General features: G+C 39.6%; 1 protein-coding gene across 3 annotated transcripts in view; it reads left to right on the forward strand.

Moving 5' to 3' along the window:
* The window catches only part of PCSK5 (proprotein convertase subtilisin/kexin type 5), a 409,990-nt gene that overhangs the window by 229,466 nt on the left and 159,800 nt on the right, over positions 1–20,724 (forward strand). For all 3 annotated transcript variants that reach the window (XM_045562588.1, XM_045562586.1, XM_045562587.1), the window contains exons 11-13: positions 4,729–4,846; positions 6,516–6,704; positions 16,213–16,349. In XM_045562588.1, the coding sequence (XP_045418544.1) occupies positions 4,729–4,846; positions 6,516–6,704; positions 16,213–16,349 (444 nt within the window). The remainder of the gene's footprint in view (positions 1–4,728; positions 4,847–6,515; positions 6,705–16,212; positions 16,350–20,724) is intronic.

Below are 20,724 nucleotides of genomic sequence, written 5' to 3' on the forward strand. Positions count from 1 at the left end.
GGTGGTACATCTGACAGCTGATAGCAGAAAAGTCCTTCTTCAGCTCAGGAAGCTCAAAACCTTTTTAACTGATCAACTCCTTTATTATACATGGAGTGATTTACTCATAGTCATTTTAAAGTCATCATGAAATGTCCATTTAGTGTAATTTAAAAAATATATATTGAAAATACCTGGCTCCAGTAAGGGTAGTCCACTAAAAGAAATAAACATATACTCAATTTCCCTTGTTATAGCTTATGTTCAGAAACTTACAATTTTTTTTTCCTGCTGAGCTTTATAGCTTATCTTTAGAATTGAGTTTTTTAGGCCTCCTAGCTAAAGCTGTTGCTGAAATTAACTGAATCTGCTTTCAAACTCTGCAATTACCTACTTGTGTGCCTAAGGATTATCTTCTCACAGCACTCTGGTCTCATCCAAAAATGAGAATATACCTGCCAGAGACTGTTATCTATTTTTCTGAGCTCCATTGTCCATCTGACTATTCCAAGCAGGGAAGCCTTTGGATAACTTTGAATAAAAACTAATTGTACGTCTGGTGCAAGACAAAAGGACTTTCCTGAGCTTATCTGCATACATAAATGAGACTGTTTATAAGGTCTTGATTGCTATCTTATACATATCCGAATGTAAATAGCCCCGAAGCATAAGGAACAGATATGTTATGCAAGTTTTTCAAATCCCCTTTATTGAAACAGAGCTTGTCCTATCTCACTCTACTAAAAAATAAATTTACTTTCTGAAATCTACTTTGGTAACTTCGCTTCAGGATCTTTAATTATTCTATATACATGCCCTGTTCCCTCAATATCTTTTTAATATTTGATTTTTGAATTTTAACTAAGGTTAAAACTGAATGGAATGTTTGCTGCCCCACTTGTAGGAATGAAAAATTCTATTTGAACTGGTCGGGATTCCTGTTCCCGCCAATGTTAATAGTACTCTGATTTCATAGACTTTTGCATTTTGCACAGTGCTTGCATAGAGTGGCTTCCATCTGATCATCATAAAATTATTTTCAGGCCCAGGTTTTGCTCTGAGCTTGGGATAAGAAATGTGCATAAATAAGACTACTTTAGTTATGGAATGGCCATAATCACAACCAGTTGTTTGCATGGTATCATTGCTCTAATTGTCAATTTGTAAAATGTGAATATTGGCTCTATACTTGAATAAATTGCAAGTGTGAAGGATGACTTTACAGAAGTCAGCAATAAGAAGAACAGACCTCTGATTTCCCCTTATAATTCTTTAGTAAACACTTTATGGCACTTGGTGAATAAAGTCCACTCATTTATTGAACAAATATTTATGAAAGCCCTCCTCTAAGCCAGGCGCTCTGCAGCCTCTGGAGAGAGTCACACCCTGAGTACTGTGCCCATCATGGTAACACAGGGATGAGCAAGACAGACTTGACTCAAACGGTCACCAAAAAGATCAGTGTTTCTCTATTTGTAGGTCATTTTAGAGTGTGAAAATTTTGTGTTATACAAAAAAGTATTAGTGCTTCCAAACCATTTAATGCCTGTTTCTCCTATTGACACCACATTTTGAGAGAGTTTATCTGCCCAACACATTTGTTGTATAATTATTTCTTACTAGTATTTACCAAAAAACCCAAAATAACTGTCAATCAGACTATATGGAGTTGATGTATTGCCAGCCCAAAAAGGGGTGGGGGGGAAGATAAATAAAGAAATTTATTCCATGTTCTTAGGCTGTGTATCATCATTGTGGACAAATACAGATTTCCAGTATTTTAAAATACTAAAAATCTCTGTTACTCAATAACCTTCGTTGATCTAATCCAATCCCCTTGTTTATTAATATTAGTATAAATTTTATTCTTTTGACCTCCCAGACTGTAGTTTAGCTGTAGCTAGTCAACGTCTTTTCTGAACATCTTTTTGGAGTGTTTCATGAACAGACATTGTCTCTGGAGGGTAGGGATTGAATTGGAAAAGGAAACAAATTTATGGCCTTCATAAAGACTCAAGGTGCTTTTCTACTTAACACCAGTGGTTATTTAACAGGTATGAGGTGTTTGTTGTATTTGGTGATTCTTTGTATTCATTTATGTCCTAATGGTGGAGCAGCTGAGCCCATGCACAGGGGCTCAGGTGGAGGCTGTCCTGGTATTTCAGTGGCAGTTCTGGACCCTTGCCCACCCCACCTCCCACTCCCCTTCTCCACATCCCATGTACCAATCAAACCTTTAATGCCATTTCCCAAAACTGAAAGAAAATGGTAAGTTGTGCTAGTCTAAAACCACTTAACACTAGCACAGGGGAGGTTTGAGTACCTATCAGAGGTAAAGAGTCTTGTATAATTTGGTAAAAATTTAATTTCCCCAGGGGAAAAAAATACCTTAGAATGTTTGTGATGACATGGTATAGGCTATGGTTAGATGATGAGTGAGAACATATGATTGACATGAACTTTAACAAAAGGTCTCCACAGTTTGGTCTCCTTAAGCCTAAACTTGACATTTCATCTGTATCATGTGGGTCCCTCTGTCTCTTATTTTTTTTTATTTTTTTTTATTTATTTTTTTTTTTACCCACAGCCTAGCAAAGTTGACACCTCTGTCTCTTTTTAATTACCCCTTATAATATTAGGTAACTAAAATTAAAAATTCAGAATTGTTCATTGCAGTTACCAATTTATGATGAGATTTTTGATGACTTTTATTTTCTTTATTCTTTTCTGGATAAGATTTTTTACAGTGAACATGCATTACTTTTTAAGCAGAAAAAAATTATTAATAATAAAAGTTACAGAAGTATATGTATAAACATCCTACATATATTCTCACCATAGCAAAGTAGGTTTTTACTATGATTATTATTATTATTATTTAGTAGTCTGTCTGTCTAAGTACCTGATATTAAAGTAATAAGGCTTACATTTGTATGGTTCTTTACACAGATTTTCTCACATGGGACACATAATAATACCTAATGAACTTAATCATTGTGATGGGCTAGGTCATCATATCCCAAAACAAGATTTGTGGATTAATTTTTTTTTTCTGAGAATTGTGTGATTACCAAATAGCATAAATAAAGCAGCACTTTTTAATCCTAGCACAATGTTCCTTTTTTATTGGCTATAATTTTCTTTTGTCCTTTCATGTGCATAAAGTGCTGCTTAATCTCATGGAACATATAAAGAAATATAAGATCCAGTTCCTCTCATCAAACTGTTTATATAATACACTTAGAGTAAAAAGACATGTGCTGACAGCAGTCATTAGGAATGCAATTGACAGCATAGATAAGAAGTGCAGTGCCTAATACGGTGCCTAGCACATTGAAGGGACTCAAGAAATAATGGATGGATAGATGGGTGGGTGGGTGGATGGATGGACAGAAGCACAGATGGGTTGACAAATTAATTAGTTATCAGAGAAAAAAGGAGAAAAGTTCGCTGGTCTCAGATAACTGAATTTCAGTAAATATCTTTTGACTTTTTTATTGGTTAGGAAATGATGGCTATCCAGGCCTTCAGAAACTTGTACAAGTAGGGTTTGACTCTGCAGAGAGGAGGAATGAGGGAATGTCAGGCCAAGAGCTCAGCAAGGGCACAGGCAGTGAGGCAGAAAGAACAAGGTCTGACTGGAGACTTTAAGAGTTTCCTAAAGCAAAAGTTTTGGTGAGGAGGTTGTTTTGAAAGTAGAATGGGACTGTGTCCTAGAACATTGTGAATTCCAAGCTGGTATATTTAAATAATCCATAAGCATGGGCAGCCATAGAAATTTTGTATAAAGTAATTAATATGATAATGAAAAATGTTTTAGACAAAAACTGGTACAAGTATGACTTCATGTTGAATATAAAGAAATAAGAGACAGTTCAGTACAAAGTGGAGATTGTAAGTATCCAACCAGAATTTTAAAGTATTTTCAGAAAGAACTGCGCATGTAGATCTTGCTGTATCATCATTAAAATATTCCTATATGTAATTGAAGTTTCTGAGACAGTTGTGTCAAATTCAGCTTTAGATCAATAGGTGTGCTAATTGAAAACTAAAAGATTTGTAGACAAGAAGCTGGCATACAATTCTAGAGGCCTCCAAATATTTCATGCATAAAGTTTAATAAATTTTTTATATGCTAGAAGAAAGGTAATAATTTGTGTCTCCTGAGGTATTCAACCTAATACTAGATATGTCAGAAAATTGATATTTCTTTCATGGAAGTTCTTCTTGCACTATGAGAAGTTGTATACATTGTCACTTCTCTTTAAAACAATAATTTGATCTTACAAAAGCAATGATGTCATCACTTTTGAATGCAAGTGATTAACAGTGGGGCCCTGGAGCAGAACTGTGTACAAGCATCCAGCTGGACCACTGACTTGCTAGTCTGTCTTGGCCAAGTCTCTCTCTGTTTCTCAGTTTTCTCATCCATGGGTATTGATAATGATAGCACTAACATCTTAAGATTGTTGGGAGGATTAAATGTAAAAATGTAGAAGAGTGCTCAGCATGTAACAATTCATAAATGATAGTCATGCTACTGGTAATAATATATAATCAAGGAAAATGTACATTCATCTTCTTTATTTGTCATAGTTGTTTATTTGTTTTTCAAATCATTGCTGGAAAGATAGGTAATATCCATTGGGGATGTGTCTGAGATCTCTGCTGAGTGGTGGAGATCTCAACGTATGTAGCATAGGTTGCACCTAACCACAGTGAAGTTGACCAGCCTCTTGCCTTCCACAGTGAGCCACCTCTATGGATTTGGACTGATGGACGCTGAAGCCATGGTGATGGAAGCAGAGAAGTGGACCACTGTTCCCCGGCAGCATGTGTGTGTGGAGAGCACAGACCGACAAATCAAGTAATGCTTGCTGCCAGCAGACAGCATGAGAGTGCCCCCAAAGAGAGCAAGCCTGCACAAGTCCTAGAGAAAGCCCCTTGTTGCACATGGAAGCTAAAAGCTTCTGTAGTGTCTTTCCAATGTAATTATGACATTGTAATAGAATGTCTAGAATCTACGCTGTTCAATCCACACTACTATAACCCAAGGATCCTTAAAAGAAAAGCATCTCTTAAAAAGAGACTTGGGGATATGCTTACAGATAGGCTTTCTGAAGTTTTCTATTCTGTCAGTATTTCTGTTTGATAGTGCAAGTATTCTGCAGAAGTCAGTGTACTTCAAACCACTGAAGCAGCTATATACCATGGCGTTATCCAAAGCGTGGTGCAAAATGTACAGTAACTGCGATTGCTGTTTACTCAGAGCTTTTAGGGTCTATTCCCCAGTTTTACCTGCACAGACTCAGAGGCTGTGCTGACAAGTTCACTAAACAACTATATGAAGTCTCTCCTAGGTGCTAAATCCCAGAAACAGGATTCTACCTTAGTGCCTTTATTAGCATTTTCCTCTTTCTTTTCAGAGTTTCTTTTCAGAGACTTCTCTCTCTGAAAAATGTTTTTGAACTTTGGTTAGTGATGAAACTATAGCCGTTATCATTCTTGAGGAAATTTGTTAGGAAGCAGAAATAAATGGACTAAAATTGTTGGGATTTTTTTTTCTATTCTACTCTTTTGTGGCAAAGAATGAGAGAAAAAAAACCCAAGGAGTAGAAAGTTAACCTATATTTATTGAGCACTTATTTATGGGTCAAGCCAAGTGCTAGAAACTTCCCTGTATATTTTCTTCTTAAAATTTTATAACAACTTAGGTATCATTCCCATTTGACAATTGAGGAAATACGATCAAATGGATTATTGGATTATTCATTCACAAACTCATTCACCAATTCAGGAACTATTTTTTTCACACTTACTGGGCATCAAGCACCGAGCTAGATACTAGGAATAAAAAGGGGAGGAAGAAATGCTCCCTCCCCTTGTGGAGCTTAATCTTTGACCTTGAAGGAAGAAGAAGCAGCCACAGGGACATCATCAGGCAGAGTAGTATGTGCAAAGTCCCCAACGTGGGAAACTTGAATTATCCCAAAAGTTGAACTGATGCCACTGTGGCTGGAGCCCAGCATTCAAGGGGAACCATGGTACAGCAGGAAGACAGGAGGCGAGAGGGAAGACTGTATCAGAGGCTTACAGGGCAAGGCATTGGTAGAGCAGGGATTTGAACCATGGACATGCTAATTCCCAAGCCTCCCCTGTGCCACAATACAGTGGTGCTCAGAGGGTATTCTGTAGATCAGCAACATCACTACTACCTGGGAACTTGTTAGAAATGCAAATTCTTGGGACCTACCCAATCAGACACTCTGGGGGCTGGGGCCCAGCAACCTGTGTTTTAACAAGGTGATAGCAATGCACACTCATGTTGATATCCCTTCCTTCCCCTTTTCCTCCCACATCTTTCCCACTGTCTCATCCTTAGCCCCTTTAGTGGCCCAGTCATTTGGGTGGTAGCACTGTTGTAAGTATCCAGTGGCCAGCTGCTTGCCTGACATCATGCACTCACTCCAAGCCTCCAGGTTCACTCAGCTGACCTGTGCCGTGTAATTGGCTCAAACTCCCTCTCTCTGTTGCAGGACGATTCGCCCCAACAGTGCGGTGCGCTCCATCTACAAAGCCTCGGGCTGCTCTGATAACCCCAACCGCCACGTCAACTACCTGGAGCACGTCGTCGTGCGCATCACCATCACCCACCCCAGGAGGGGAGACCTGGCCATCTACCTGACCTCACCCTCGGGAACCAGGTCCCAGCTTTTGGCCAACAGGTACAGTGATGGCTTCTGCCCACCAGGGTAGGAGTCACACTGACATTCAGCTGTTCTTTCGGGTACAAAGGGGCAGCTGCTCCTTACTCCTGCCTTGGGAACCAACTGACCGGGAGCTTAGATGTCATAATCTCATTGCTCACAATAGAGAATATGAAGCTGCCTGGGACCTGTAGGCATGGAAACGTATGGCATTTAATAGTTAGTTAAAGGATGACTAAGGAAAAGTTGAAGGCCATTTCTTATTTATCCTAAAAAAGAACTGCAGAGCACTGACTTCTAAGGCCTCTGAGATCCAACCCTCACCCCACCCACTTCATTGTATCTGCTGACATTTGCTACAGATTATCTGGATTCTCTTGCCTAAGTACTTGCTTTCAAAAGTTAAAGGAAATTCTATTTTTTGAAAGCAAGTACTGGCACATTTTTTCTGTAAAGAGCCAGATAGTAAATATTTTGAGCTTTGTGGGCCATGTCTCTATCCTAACTACCCAACTCCATCGTTCTGAGAGCCACCATAGACAATATAAATGAGTGGGCACAACTGTGTTCCAATAAACCGTTACTTAGAGACAGGCAGGGGCACTGAGAGGCTGGCCGATGGAAACCTGCACACCCAAAAGTGAGACTGTACTTGCCAGTTGCTTTTAAAAATCCCCAAATTTCATCTACCATAGGACAGTGAGAAAAAGAAAGAGTAATAGCATTTATAGGCAACAGTACCTAGGAGTACAGAACGTGAAATCTTCAAGTGCATTTTATTTCTGTGCTTAGACTTGCTGTGTTCCTCTTTCAAGCCTAACATCTCCCATTACTGCAAAAGAAACCTGGGCTTACGTAATATTTTAAACATGAAGTGTGACTTTGCCAGAATCAGTGTGTGCAGGTGCAAGGACTGTAAGGATTCCTCCGCATCAGATCCCTGGGTACTTCCCCATGCCCTCCTCCCACCACAAAGAAATCTCAGCTCCTCCTGCCAGGTGATTGCAGCTACCTGCCTGGAGTTTCTTTCCAGCAAGCAAAACCTTCGGACGCGCAATTACACGATTAATGGAGGTCTCCCCCGCTGTTGTTACCAAAACTGGGAAAAGGCTTTTATTTCTTGCTGTTTTTTTCTTTTCTTTTCTTTACCATATTTATCCGGGTCTAACTGGAAAGAGCATCCTGGCGAAATACTGTGAAGGGCAAAGGTTTGCTTCACATATGTGTGGATCTTATCCCCTGAACTCCCTCCCTTGTAGAAAAACAATCCCTCCGCTGTTGCTTGTTTGCTTGGAAAACTCAGCCTCTTTAGCCTGTCTGGGCTCTCTCTGCATATTTCGCTATTTATTTTTGGCTTCCCCTGAAATGACGTCAGTGAGGAAACTTGTAAGCAGAGGAGCTATGGATTCCATCACAGGCGTTTGGTGGATTGCAGCGTTGCTGGCTGCAGGCTCGCAGGCATTCTTCAACAGCTGACATCTGCTTTGCTCTCTGCAAAGTGCTGAACGCAACAGTGCTGCGTGACTTGGGTCAGAGAAGACAAACAGGCACTTCAGACGCTTGGTGACCAGTGCTAGCTAACAAGGTTTACCTCAGTCTCGCCCATCAAGACCACCTGGGAATAAGGTTTGCTCCCAGAGTGTATCTTCTTGGTCGGAAACATTTTCTTAAAGTGCTGCTTTTTTGTACATCCTTCATCTTAGTCCTGAAAATAAGGAGCCACCAAAAAGAGGTAGATTGGAGATTGGAGACTGGAGAGGGCTGGAGGCACCGAGAGATGTAAAGAATGTTATGAATCCGTTTATCTACAGCTCCCCAAAATTACTGCTCTGAGCAGCTGACCCTTTAAATGTGAAACAGCTGCACCTGGTCCCAAAAGCAGGCATGGCCACCTTCCAGGGCCTGCCCCCATCTTTGTTGTGCTTGACACTAGTAGTGTCCCTCCTACCAAGGCAGCTAAGAAAGACAGTTTCTATTGGCATTCTTTCCATCTGGCGTATTCTGAAGCTTTCATTTTATTAGAGGAAACCTCTACTCAAAACCTCTGCCTCTGACCTAGTGGCAAAGAGTCCTCGTGTCCTCTCCCCTGGCCCTGTCTCAAAGCACGTTCCCAGGCTGGAGAGCTGAGAGCAGGAGGCACAGACGGGGGTGGGGAGGGCCTGCGTCGTTCCTGGTGTCCTTCACGTAGGTCTGCAAGGCGGCACGTTGCCTCAAGGAAAAGGTGAATAGGTCAGGTTTTAGAAGCAATCTGTGTGCCAGAGATTATTCATAAGAGCAATAAATAGTTCCCCTTCTGGACTCCTATCTTTTTCTAAAAAGAAGGCAAGATTTCTCAGGAGGACCATGTAAAGCAAAGAACACAGTTAAAAAAAAAATAGGAATTCTGAAAAGTTTAAAACACAGTTTTCCTAGGGGAGGGGGTTAGAGATGAAGATGTAGACTTCTTGTGGCAGAGTCGCCCCGGTTTCATCTGCCCCACCCCTCCGGGAGGTGCGACTCGTTGCTCCTGGATTTAGAATTTCCAATACTGCACGCTTACGAGGCTGGCAGCCGCCGCGGAAAGCTCCCGGAGGCCTGCAAAGCAGCCAGACCTAGAAGCTGGAGGCTCACTTGGCCTCGTCTCCTCCTTGGGATGCAGGGAGGAGAGCCGAGAGGATAGCGACCTTATTATCTGGGAACGTTCCCCTTTTCAGTGTCGACAAAACATGCATCCTACTTTAGGGACCTGTCGCTATGCACGGTCGGCTTTCCAGAAGGCCTTATTTTCCTAGACATTTCGGGGAGGAATTTCTTCAAAATTGTTTATCCCCTCACCACTGCGATTCCTTGAGAGTTCTTGTCTGCAAAGCGCTGAACTCGTTCACGAAGTCCGCGTGGGCCGTCTGGAGCCCCCCAGTGGCTCCCTGTCCTGGCTGTCGGGCCAGTGCCCGAGCTCCCGTGGAGAACAGCTGCTGGAGGAGGAACAGTTTACCCAAGCGTCCGCAGGTGCTGAGCGCTGGAAGGCACTCAGCGGCATTCAGAACGCCAGTCCAGCTTGAGCTCCGTGCCCCATTAGCCCAGCATGCCCGCTCCCCTGGCCAGCCCCGCTGATGATTCAGTGGGTGGACGCCCTGGGTCAGCAGAGCAGCCCTGGAGTGGACTTCCCTTTGTTCTTCCCCTGCCCTCCCACCCTCTCCGCCCTCCCCTTGGCCTGGATACCCTGCCTAACAAAAAGCTGAACTGAATATTCAGAGCAAGTGGTTGCTTCTATGCAGAATCTGGAGGTGGAGCATGTAGGAGAAGCTAGGTGGACTTAGGTCCTTTGAAAATGTTTTTAGATAACAGCAGCTTTAGATGTCAGCCTATACACTATGGCACATTCAGATTCTACCTGTGTCAACATTTTTCAAACAAAAGCTAATCCCAGCAGATTCTTCCTTCAACTGCATTTGTTAGAATTATGAAAAGCTGTCTTCTTTTTTTTTTTTTTTCCCCTGAATCTCCGCCATCCCCATCTCATTGAGTTTCAGATTTAGTTTAGATGTACTGGCTCCTTGTTCCAAATTTTGGCCTCTGCTGAAAGCTGAAACTTTGCCTCCCTTTCTAAATTTGATTACAGATGAATACCTTTGCTTCTAATTATGGCCTTAACTAGAAATAAGGTATACTTGCTAGTCTGCAAAACCTATAGTGTTCTCTAATTAACTATGTTTAAAATGTAGTGTTTATACTTTAATCTTTTTTGTCACTGCCCTACTCAAATATCCAATGACAACTATTGACATTTATAAGGTGTCATGATATATAAATGCTTCTGTGGTTTACAGTTAAAATTATATTTTTGCAGTGAAAGTTTTACATTCCAATAAGGCATCGTGAGAACCCTCTTCATTCAAAAGAAGGTCCAGCCTTTGGAGTTAGACAGAGCTGGGTTTGTCTTGACTTCACCAATTTCTATGTTTGAATTTGGAAAAGTGAATGTCCTCATTTATAAAATAGATGTCATAGTGTCTACCTCACAAGGTTGGTTGGCACCCGTATTAAGTTAAGATAACATACAGCAAGTACTTAGAGCATCTCCTAGCATCGTAAGCACTCAATAAGTGGTAGCTCTTATTTATACAGTGCTTCTCAAAGCACCAGGTAAATGACTCTGGGCCCTTTCTCAAAGATTCTGATTCTGTAGGTCTGAGATGAGGTCCAAGGATTTGCATTTCTAATAAGTTCTTAGTGGTACTGAAGCTGCCTGTCCACAGACCACACTTTAAATAGCATGAATTTAAGAGATCATCAACTTTTTCATACACATTCTTTTTATTTTCATGTCATCAAAAGACTTGTGAGCAGTATTCTGGTGGATGCTGTGTTGAGTAATTTACAAAGGAGTTTATAATATAAAGCAGATACTTCAAGAAAAGCCATCTACTATAATATGGAATAAATCTTCAAGAAGATTAAGTACTTGCGTCATATACCCACAAGAAGGAATGCATTTGGGGGTTGGTGAGTGAGTTGATAATAGTATGCATGTTGAAAGTTTAAAAAAAAAACTTATCATTTTAGATATTACAAACCTGTAGAACCAGTACCTTTCTCACTCTCAATCTTTAAGGAAGCAATTTAGATTAGGAAAAAGAGAAAAACCTAACAGTATGTCAGAAGCAAATTATTTAAAATTTATAAAAACTAAACATCTAAAGAAAACCAAAAACTCAATTACAATTGAGCCCAATGAATTCTTTAAGCATTCTATTAGATCTACCTTAAATTGTGATGATACACTAAAAAAATAAGTAATAAATAAGAGGGAAAAAAAGAGAAAGCTTCTAAGAATATTGGTCTAATGTCTAATTCTGGGAATATAAACATAATACTATCTGAGTAGTAGTGAATGATTCTGAAATTGAGATCCATTTGCAATTTTAGAAATAATTATATGATAACACACAGCTGCCAGTACTTATATTTAATAAAATGTCTTGTTATCCAGTTGCCATAACATCATAGAAGAATCTTGTAGCCTTGATATATTGGCTAGACTTTTTAAGTGGAAGAGGAAAAAAAGCTTACAGTAATTATATGAGTTATTTCCTGAGTTAATTCCTCAAAAGGATGTACTGCATTTGGTGGGCAGTCTTTTCTACCAGGCTTCATCAAAAGTAATTCATTTGAAAACCGCTCACAGGGATAGGGCTGTGGGGCACCATTTTAATAAGTGGATGCATAACTTGTGCCACTGCATGGCTATATCATTTCATCGAGCACATGATTATGAAGTCAACTTTGGCAGAACAGAATTTCACTGCAACAGGAGAAGTGGATACAGGCATGGAGTTAATCTACTCCAGCTTTCAGCACACTGGCTCTCTTTTATTGACATTTTACCCACACTAATCTTGTTGGCATGTGTCTGATTTCTTTGCCGTCCAGCACAGTATAGACATTCACACTGGGCATTAAATTTTTTAGCTGATCAGAGATCCCACAATTAGAGTCTCCTTCGCAGGTATCCATGGTTTGACTCTTGATTGTCTTGAGCCAAGTATGTTTTTTGCAACAGAAAGCTAATCTACAAGTTAAATTACCTTTTGTTATATGCAGATGATGTAGTTTTTTTAAAATGTTACAATGCTAAAAATAGAAAGTAGTTGACGTTTTGAATCAGAATTAAACTATAGAATGACACATCCCTCTTATAACTATCTGTGCTTATAAAAGACAGGATGAGACTAGAATTGTGAATTGCCCCCTTCGTTGATGCAACAACCATCCGTGTCTGTTTCTTTTCCCATCAACTCTTTCAGCAAAAGATAATGATGGTATTTGGCTACATTTTCATTCCTCTCTTCAACTTTTATATTCACATGAAATTAATGAACATTCCAACTCCCAGTACAGAGAAGAGACCAGGGGTGGGAAACTGCTGAGCTACATAGACAAAGCCCATTTATATTCAGGCTTTGAAACACTTATTTGAATTCTGATTTACAGATATTCCTTCTTGGTACCCAGTGTATATTTAATTCTTGTTCCAAATGTGATTTGAAAAGTGATTGGTAGCAACGGAATGATTTTCAAAGGTAGACAGGAAAGGGTAGAAGGGAAGGGTCTGCTAATCCAGCACTCAGATCCTTGACCCGTGAGTAATTCGAAGTTGGCTGGGGTTGTGGAAACAAGACTGCCCCTCATGTGATGGCAGCCTCAAGTCTCCTTTGTAGTTTTTGGATGTGAGGCAGTGAGCCAAATGTCCTGTCTAAACTGTTTGGGAAATGCTTTTAAGTTCGGCACTCTTGGAGAGGTATTACGTGACAAGCTATTGCTTCGGTGCCCTAAATGGCACAGTGGCCTCAGTGAATGAGAGCTTAAGTTAGAGCTGTGGAACTCAAGGAAGAAAGTGGTTCTGAACTGGTTTTCCGCCTCCATTCATTTCTGTAGCAACATATTCCCTTTAATAAGATCTGTCTGTCATGAGGGGCAATTTCAAAAAGCTCCTCTTCCCCTATCTCTTTGCTGCCTTTTTGCCCAACATACACACGTTCTGGGTTTTAAGTGAAGGACTTGAGAGATATAAGTCACTTATATAATGACACAGCAATTTCTTCTTGGCCAACTCCAGTTTTAAGCCATAAACTTGTGAAACAACCCCAGTTGTGGTTGTGCAGTGTATTGTAGGATCTCCATAAAGTGTACCACCCTTACTCTGTTGAGGATCAATACAGTGGAAAACATTCGTGTGAACAGCCACCGTTTTCATCCTTGCCATTGTGGGAGGAAACCACCAAATCCAATGTGGTCCTGACTGAAGTGTCACACTCTTCAGTTCAAAGAGATAACCTTTGCAGATAATATATAGATATTCTTTAAAAAAAAGGGGGGCGGGGAGAGAGAGAAAGAACAGGCTTCATGTCCAGAAAAGGTTTGAAAATCATTGCCTCCCATTTATACCATTATGGAGATTAACACAACACATTTGCATATTCCAAAGAGCTGCGATATCCTCAAGGAAAGGGATGTATTCAATTTTGTTTAATTCAACCTTTCCTGAATTTTTTGATGATGGGACACTTTGAGAATACTGCTTAATAATTTTCATTATTTTCTGTCTTTCAAGGGCTCAGGAACAGGTAGCAGGTGATTTTCCTGTTTACTGCCTTTCTCTAGGGAATAATGGCAAGTGTCAGCCATTTACCTAATACAGGCCAAAATTATGCCTTTGAACCCTTCAGCTTCAGAATCCAGCTGGCATTTTAGAAGGAGCCTCAAACACATTGATAGACTGTTTTTTTTTTAAAAAAAAAAATCAGGTTTCTGATACATTAAGTTATAAGGAGATTAAATGGGTTATTTTTGGTTTTAGAGAGACACATTTCCTCTCAATGGGAAGATCTACAAAGAAGGTCAAATTATAATGACCACTGTACTTGGTAAACACAAAGTTAAAGCAAGGAGAGTTGATTGCATCTTCTGAACAGCTATCAGCCTCCAGTTATTGTGACCTTTGCATTTGTCTCAATTGCTTATTCTTATTTTATGATTTTTTTCAATAAAATAGTAGATACACATAATTTTTAAAAGAAAAGTACTAAAAAAAATCTATTGCCCCATCTTACACTTTCTGTCATGTAGGTTCCATCTTTACAGAAAATGTCTCCAATGTCTTTTGGATTTTTTGGAGTAGTCAAATCTATATTATGTGCCTACTTCTTAATATGTGAATTATACATTATCTATTAGCATCTCTTTATTTTGGATAAAGATTCCATTTATTTTTCTTCATATTTTGTATCCTTCAGGATTCCATCACAGGAAACAGAATAATTCTAGCTATTTTAAGTGGAGAGATTTCAGACAGGGAATTAGGAGCTCAGGAAATCCTTGGAAGGGTGGAAGAGCAGGGTCTAGGCTGGGACTCCAGGCATGACTCCCTGAACTGGATAAGATTAGTGGGCAGAGTCTTTTTACTGAGGCATAATATATAATTTACTTTTTTTGTTTGTTTGTTTGTTTTTTGAGACAGAGTCTTGCTGTGTCACTCAGGCTATAGTGTTGTGATGTCAGCCTAGCTCAGAGCAACCTCAAACTCCTGGGCCTCAGACTCCTGCCTCAGCCTCCCAAGTAGCTGGGACTACAGGCATGCGCCACCATGCCTGGCTAATTTTTTTTTCTATTTTTAGTTGCCCAGCTAATTATTTCTATTTTTAGTAGAGACAGGGTCTCGCTCTTGCTCAGGCTGGTCTCAAACTCCTGACATCAGACGATTCTCCTGCCTCAGCCTCCCAGAGTACTAGGATTACATGTGTGAGCCACCATGCCAGCCTTAATTTACTTTTTTATGTGACTAATTCAGTAGTTTTGAGAAATCTATATAGCTGTATAACCACACACTATTACTTTCAAGATATAAAGCAGTTTTCCATCACCTTCAAAAATTCTCCCATTTCTCTTTTCTTCTCCCTTCCCCAGCCTTTGACAACCACTGATCTGTTTCTTTTCTTAAAGTTTTGCCTTTTCTAGAATGTGGTATAAATGGAATCATAACAGTATATATAGCCTTTTTTGTCTGGCTTCTTTCATTTAGCGTAATGTTTTTGAAATTCATTCGAACTATTGTATTAGTAGTTATTACTGGATAGCAGTTCATTGTGCGGATATACAGTCATTCCTTGGTATCCATAGGGGATTGGTTCCAGGACCTCCCAAGGATACCAAAATCCTTAAATCCTCAAGTCTCTTTTATAGAATGGTGTAATACTTTCATATAACCCATGCACGTCTTCCCTTATCCTTTAAATCATCTTTAGATTACTTATAATACCAAATGCATTATAAATGCTATATGAATAGTTGTTATAATAGTAATATATTGTTTAGGGAAGAATGACAAGGAAAAAAGCCTATACATGTTTAGTACAAACATATTTTTTTCCTAATATTTTCAATCCATGGTTGGTTGAATCCGTGGATGCAAAACCGATAGGATACTGAAGACTAACCGTACCATAATTTGTTTACCCCTTTACCAGTTGAGGGACTTTTGAGTTGTGTATAGTTTTTGGTGATTATGAACATTCCTGTGGAGTTCTTTGTGTAAACACATGTCTTCATTTCTCTTGAGTAAATACATAGGAGAGGGATTGTTGAGTTTTATTGTAAGGGTGTATTTAACTTTGTCAGAACCGTCAAGCTATTTCCCAGAGCCCCTGTACCATTTTGCATTCCCATGACTGTAAGAGAGTTCTAGTTGCTCCACATCTTCAATACTCTACTGTCAGCCATGTGGGTAGAGCCTGAGCCTCGTTTCCCTGATGCCCAGTGGATTATCCCTTCCCGGTTTCCTGTTACACAGCCAGCCCCAGGCCTGTTTCCCTATGGTAGAACCATGATATATGTATGGATCTGCTAACTAGCGAAATCCAAGATAAACATGATCTCCAGTGTCCAGCTAACCATGCCGATGGATACAAAAAGATCGTTGATCAGAGTCTTGACTTGACCCTCACTGCATTTTAAAGAACACACAAAGCAATGTTTTATGGTTCTCTTTCAGGCTATTTGACCATTCCATGGAAGGGTTTAAAAACTGGGAGTTTATGACCATTCATTGCTGGGGAGAACGAGCCGCTGGTGACTGGATCCTTGAAGTTTATGATACTCCTTCTCAACTGAGGAACTTTAAGACTCCAGGTAAGCACTCCCTATCTTTAAATTGGTTAACTATGTAGAAGAAAATGATGGCATATATTTTGGCCAAAGACTGTTTCACACTCTTGTATCAGTATCATCTTTTTTCATGTGATTCATTTCATGTGTGCTTTGAATTGTCAGCATACTTCCAGTTCTCAAGATTAACATTTGAGAGGTAATAATTTAAGGATAAGAAATAATAAATATTGAGACATAAGTATAGAACAAAACGTGACAGCTTTTGATTGATGTTTCAGAATACATGATACACATCTCTAACCAGCTTCCTGTACTTTCTTTGTCTGTAAATAAGCCAGCCTTGTCCTGTAATGTGTTAAATTGCATGGTCATAATTTCTTCACAAAAGGAAACAGGCTTCCTTCATTGTCTTGTTCTTTTGGTTTTCCCTAAATTTAATTTACAATTCAGGCAAGACATTGAGTTTGGCCTATGCCAGCTAATCTGAATGGTGGTATTCTGCCCTGCATGAGCCCAAGAGCCAAGAAAAAAGAAAACCTTCTTGATATGTAAAACATGGAAATTGCAACGTTAACAAAGATCTTTTCAGGTAGTCTCAGACTCTGATGCTACACACAGCCTATTTCCCTCTTCATGCTAACATGTGAAGTGTGTTTGGAATATAAAATAAGGGAAAATACAAAGTCAACATGAAGTGAGAGATTGTGTTGTCCGTGTTGCCCATGACAGAGCTCTGCAGAGTGCTTAGCTCAGCAATAAATGATCTGTTTGATAACTGTCTAACTTCCCACCTATCCATGGACACACCTTTAGTCGTTAGATAAAGTCCTCCTTCTCAATGCTCTGTTCAGTGCATCTGCAGTGAACCAGGCTGATGGGGACCCTTAGGACTGACATTCAATTCTAACTCTTTACCGATTACAGAGTAAATTAACATGGACATTTCTGTAGTTGTAAAAGTGTGTATAATTAATTCATGTACAACCAGCTGCACAGGGCAAAGGAGACACAGAGTAGAACACTGGGATATACTAGGCTTTTGCCTGCCAATCTAGGAAAGTTACTCATTCTGAGAGATCCATTTTTGATTGTACATTCTGATTATCTCTTTTCTGTAATTCTGTGATGCAGTCCATCTGTGTTCTAACAGTAGTCTCGCAGTCAGGAAGGTCAAAACCTCCCTGCCACAAAGAGAAGTGATCAGTTTTGAGACAGCACTCTCCAAATGGTGGCCCAGTCACAATGAATCAGGGTTAACGTGCTGTCAAAGAGTGTCTGTGCCCAGCTCACCGCCAGCATGCAGCCTGAATATAATGGTTGCCAAGGTTTTATGTGGAAAGCAAATGTTTGTCAACAAGGCAGGATCAACAGAGAAGACATTCAGATTATAGACCATGGTTTCTAGACACTTTCACTTTGTCATAATCTACTTAGTTCCTAAGGCCTTCCTTCCTCCTTGCCTGCTCTTTTCAGGGCATGCTTATTGTCCCTGCCACTAAGACACATGGGGTCATGGCACATAGGGGAAATGGCAGCATGGTGATGGTGCTGTGCTGCCCTGACCACAGGCCAGCTCCCAGTTGACCCATCAGCGGGTCTCACTGCAGGGCCCTTATATTTCAAGAGACCCGAGAGAAATAAACACTGCCAAGGTGTGGCGTTTGTGTACCAAGGGGCACAACTTGCAGATATAAAGGGTAGATTATCTGTTAAGAATTTTAAACAGTTACAAAACTAACTAAAAATGACTCTACTCTTTGTTACCACCGGGTACCAGCAATTCTACTCCCTGCAACAAGAGCAGGCCTCTCCTTGGCTCATGCTACTTGTTACCCAGGCATTCCATACAAGGGTTGGGGCTATGAGTATAATAAATCCCTTTGCCCTCAAGGAGTTCAGAGTCTGTACAGAGCTTACTATGCTTTTCTGGGTTAAAAGCTCTCTGCAGTAGCTCAGATAATCCAGAGTTATCTATTTCATAACATCGGCTTCTCCTTGTACTATTTAGATGTTTACATTTAACCTCAGTTACTGCCAATCATTTTAGAGATGCCAGAAGAGACATACCCTAATGCTACTATTGGCCCGGAGTCAGGAGGCTTTAAGAAACGTATCATCTTTGTGTATCTTTTCTTCAGCCAACCTTTCATTTCAGCATTAGTCACACCTTTGGTACGGGACTTTCAGTTTCCTGTTTATAGGTATATTTGTGTGTGTATGTGTGTGTGTGCTTGTGTTTTCATCATTGTTTCTATGGCATACAGTCCTGTGATAGGTTTCTCCCTCTCTGATTAGTAAGGGAATTCTTTAGTAGGCTAGTAGAAATTCAGTTGAAGATGTAGGATTTTTCTAGCCAATTAAATGGTAGAATCATCCTCAAATGTAGAAGCTCCTGGCTGCACACTGAGTTTAGATTTGCTTATTGTTTCTTCCCATTTGTTTATTATTAAGAACGTTTGGTGGGGATATTACTGTTTTTTGGTTTTTGCACATCAAACCTATATATGCAGATTGCATTTATGTGTTAGCAAGTAGGATGGATTTTTTTCATTCTGTATTTACGCAGCTATTTCTTAACAGCATGTTTCAGTATCAGTTACAGAATCTTCTATGGAATTTAACAAATAGAAAAAATGGTAGAGGAGAAAAAAAGGTGGCCCAAATATGAGTGTATTTGATGTGAATCGTGGCAGAGGTTCTAAGGAAATACAATTATATAATAAGTGAAATATAAAGAGATGAATTGCCCAGCAAGGATATCACTAGTGGGCTTATAATGTACTTTAGAAATGGCAAAAAGGGAAATAATCAGTTTTGAAAATTCACTCTCAAAAGCACTTACGAGGGTAAATTTTTAGATCCAAAATGATCTTATGTAAAATGAACCAGGTTTTAAGGTGACTGATAGGTGGGATGACCCGCAGTGTCCTTGTATTAATGCTCCATTTGTATACTTGAGAGATGCCATAAGGAAAATGGGTTCTCTTTTGCATTGCTACCTAGAGGCGATCAGATAGGTCCTCAATTTCCAGCAGTCATTTACTTCTTGCCACTACTTAATGCGTGCCACTTAGAATTCTGAGCCTGAATAACACCCTGACTGTAAAAAGCACGGTCATTATCAAATGAATCCAAAGAACAGCTGGCAGAGGGCAAACCATATATGAACCAATTGTACTGGCCCAATACAGATGTCAGAAAAAATATATATATCACACAATAAGTTAATTTTTAAATGTCAGGCTACTAAACTAGAAATGAACAGGAGACAGTACTGTATAATGGTTTAAGAACACAAGATTTGGATTCAGAGTGAGTTTTAATATCAGTCTGTCCTCTTACTGCCCTTGGAGAAGTTACCAACCTCGGTGCCTCTGTTTCCTCATCTGTATACTGAGAATACTAGTACCGACCTTAGCGTTGTTGTGAACATTGAATGGAGTAAAATTTACAAAGCATTAAGGCCTGTGTTTAGCATTTACTAAGCACTTAAAAATGTCAGGCATCAGTTTGATGGTGACCGTAGATGCTAATAGTTGAAGTTTGTCCCTCTCTGAGCTAGTCCCAGACCCTAGCCCCCGACCTTGCCTGGATTCTGTGTGTTAAGCCCAGGTGGGAGGGAAACCGAGAGGGATCCTGCCCTCTACCCATCATCACTCCTACTTATGTTTGATTCCTTTTGATGTGGGAATCTTATTAAGCTTAATGGCCTAGAGGCACATTTCCTTTTTTTTTTTAATGTTCAACTTTTTGCATTGAACACTTTAATTATATCAAGCTAAGAAATAAATGAATAAATAAGAACTAAACTAAAGCAAAGTGTTCCTTGTGAGTGATCCAGACTCACAGGAGGTGAAACACTTGCCTGAGGTCCAAGGCATCCTTGACCAGAAAATGCTCTTTTGCAACATTGTCCAGTAGAATATTCTGCAGTGATGGAAATGTTCTATATCTGTGCTGTCCAGCACAGTGACCACAATAGCCCCATATGGCTATTGAGCACTTGAAATATGCTCACTATGTCACTGAGGGCCTAAATTTTTTAATTATAATTAATTTACTTCATTTAAATTTAAATAGCCAAATGTGCCTAGTGGTTATCATATTAGACAGAATAGGTCCATAGGATAGTATAAATAGTGATGTATTCTTAATATTGAATGACTCTATTCAGAAATTAGGTGGAACAAAGAGTTGTTTTTTTCTATTTTTTAACAAGTCAGATAATGCCAAAAATTTTTTAAATGGTCAGATAAGACTTTTATACCTAGAAAAACAAAGCCTTCTATAAGATTCTGTGCTTCTCTTAAATATTCATAATTTGAAATTCAGCCCTTGATCCAGCAATCCAAGGTGTGTTTGTTTCCTAGTCTTCCTAGAAATGCTGATTAAATCA

Source organism: Lemur catta, chromosome 10 (genome assembly GCF_020740605.2).
Source record: "Lemur catta isolate mLemCat1 chromosome 10, mLemCat1.pri, whole genome shotgun sequence".
Lineage (NCBI taxonomy): Eukaryota > Metazoa > Chordata > Mammalia > Primates > Lemuridae > Lemur > Lemur catta.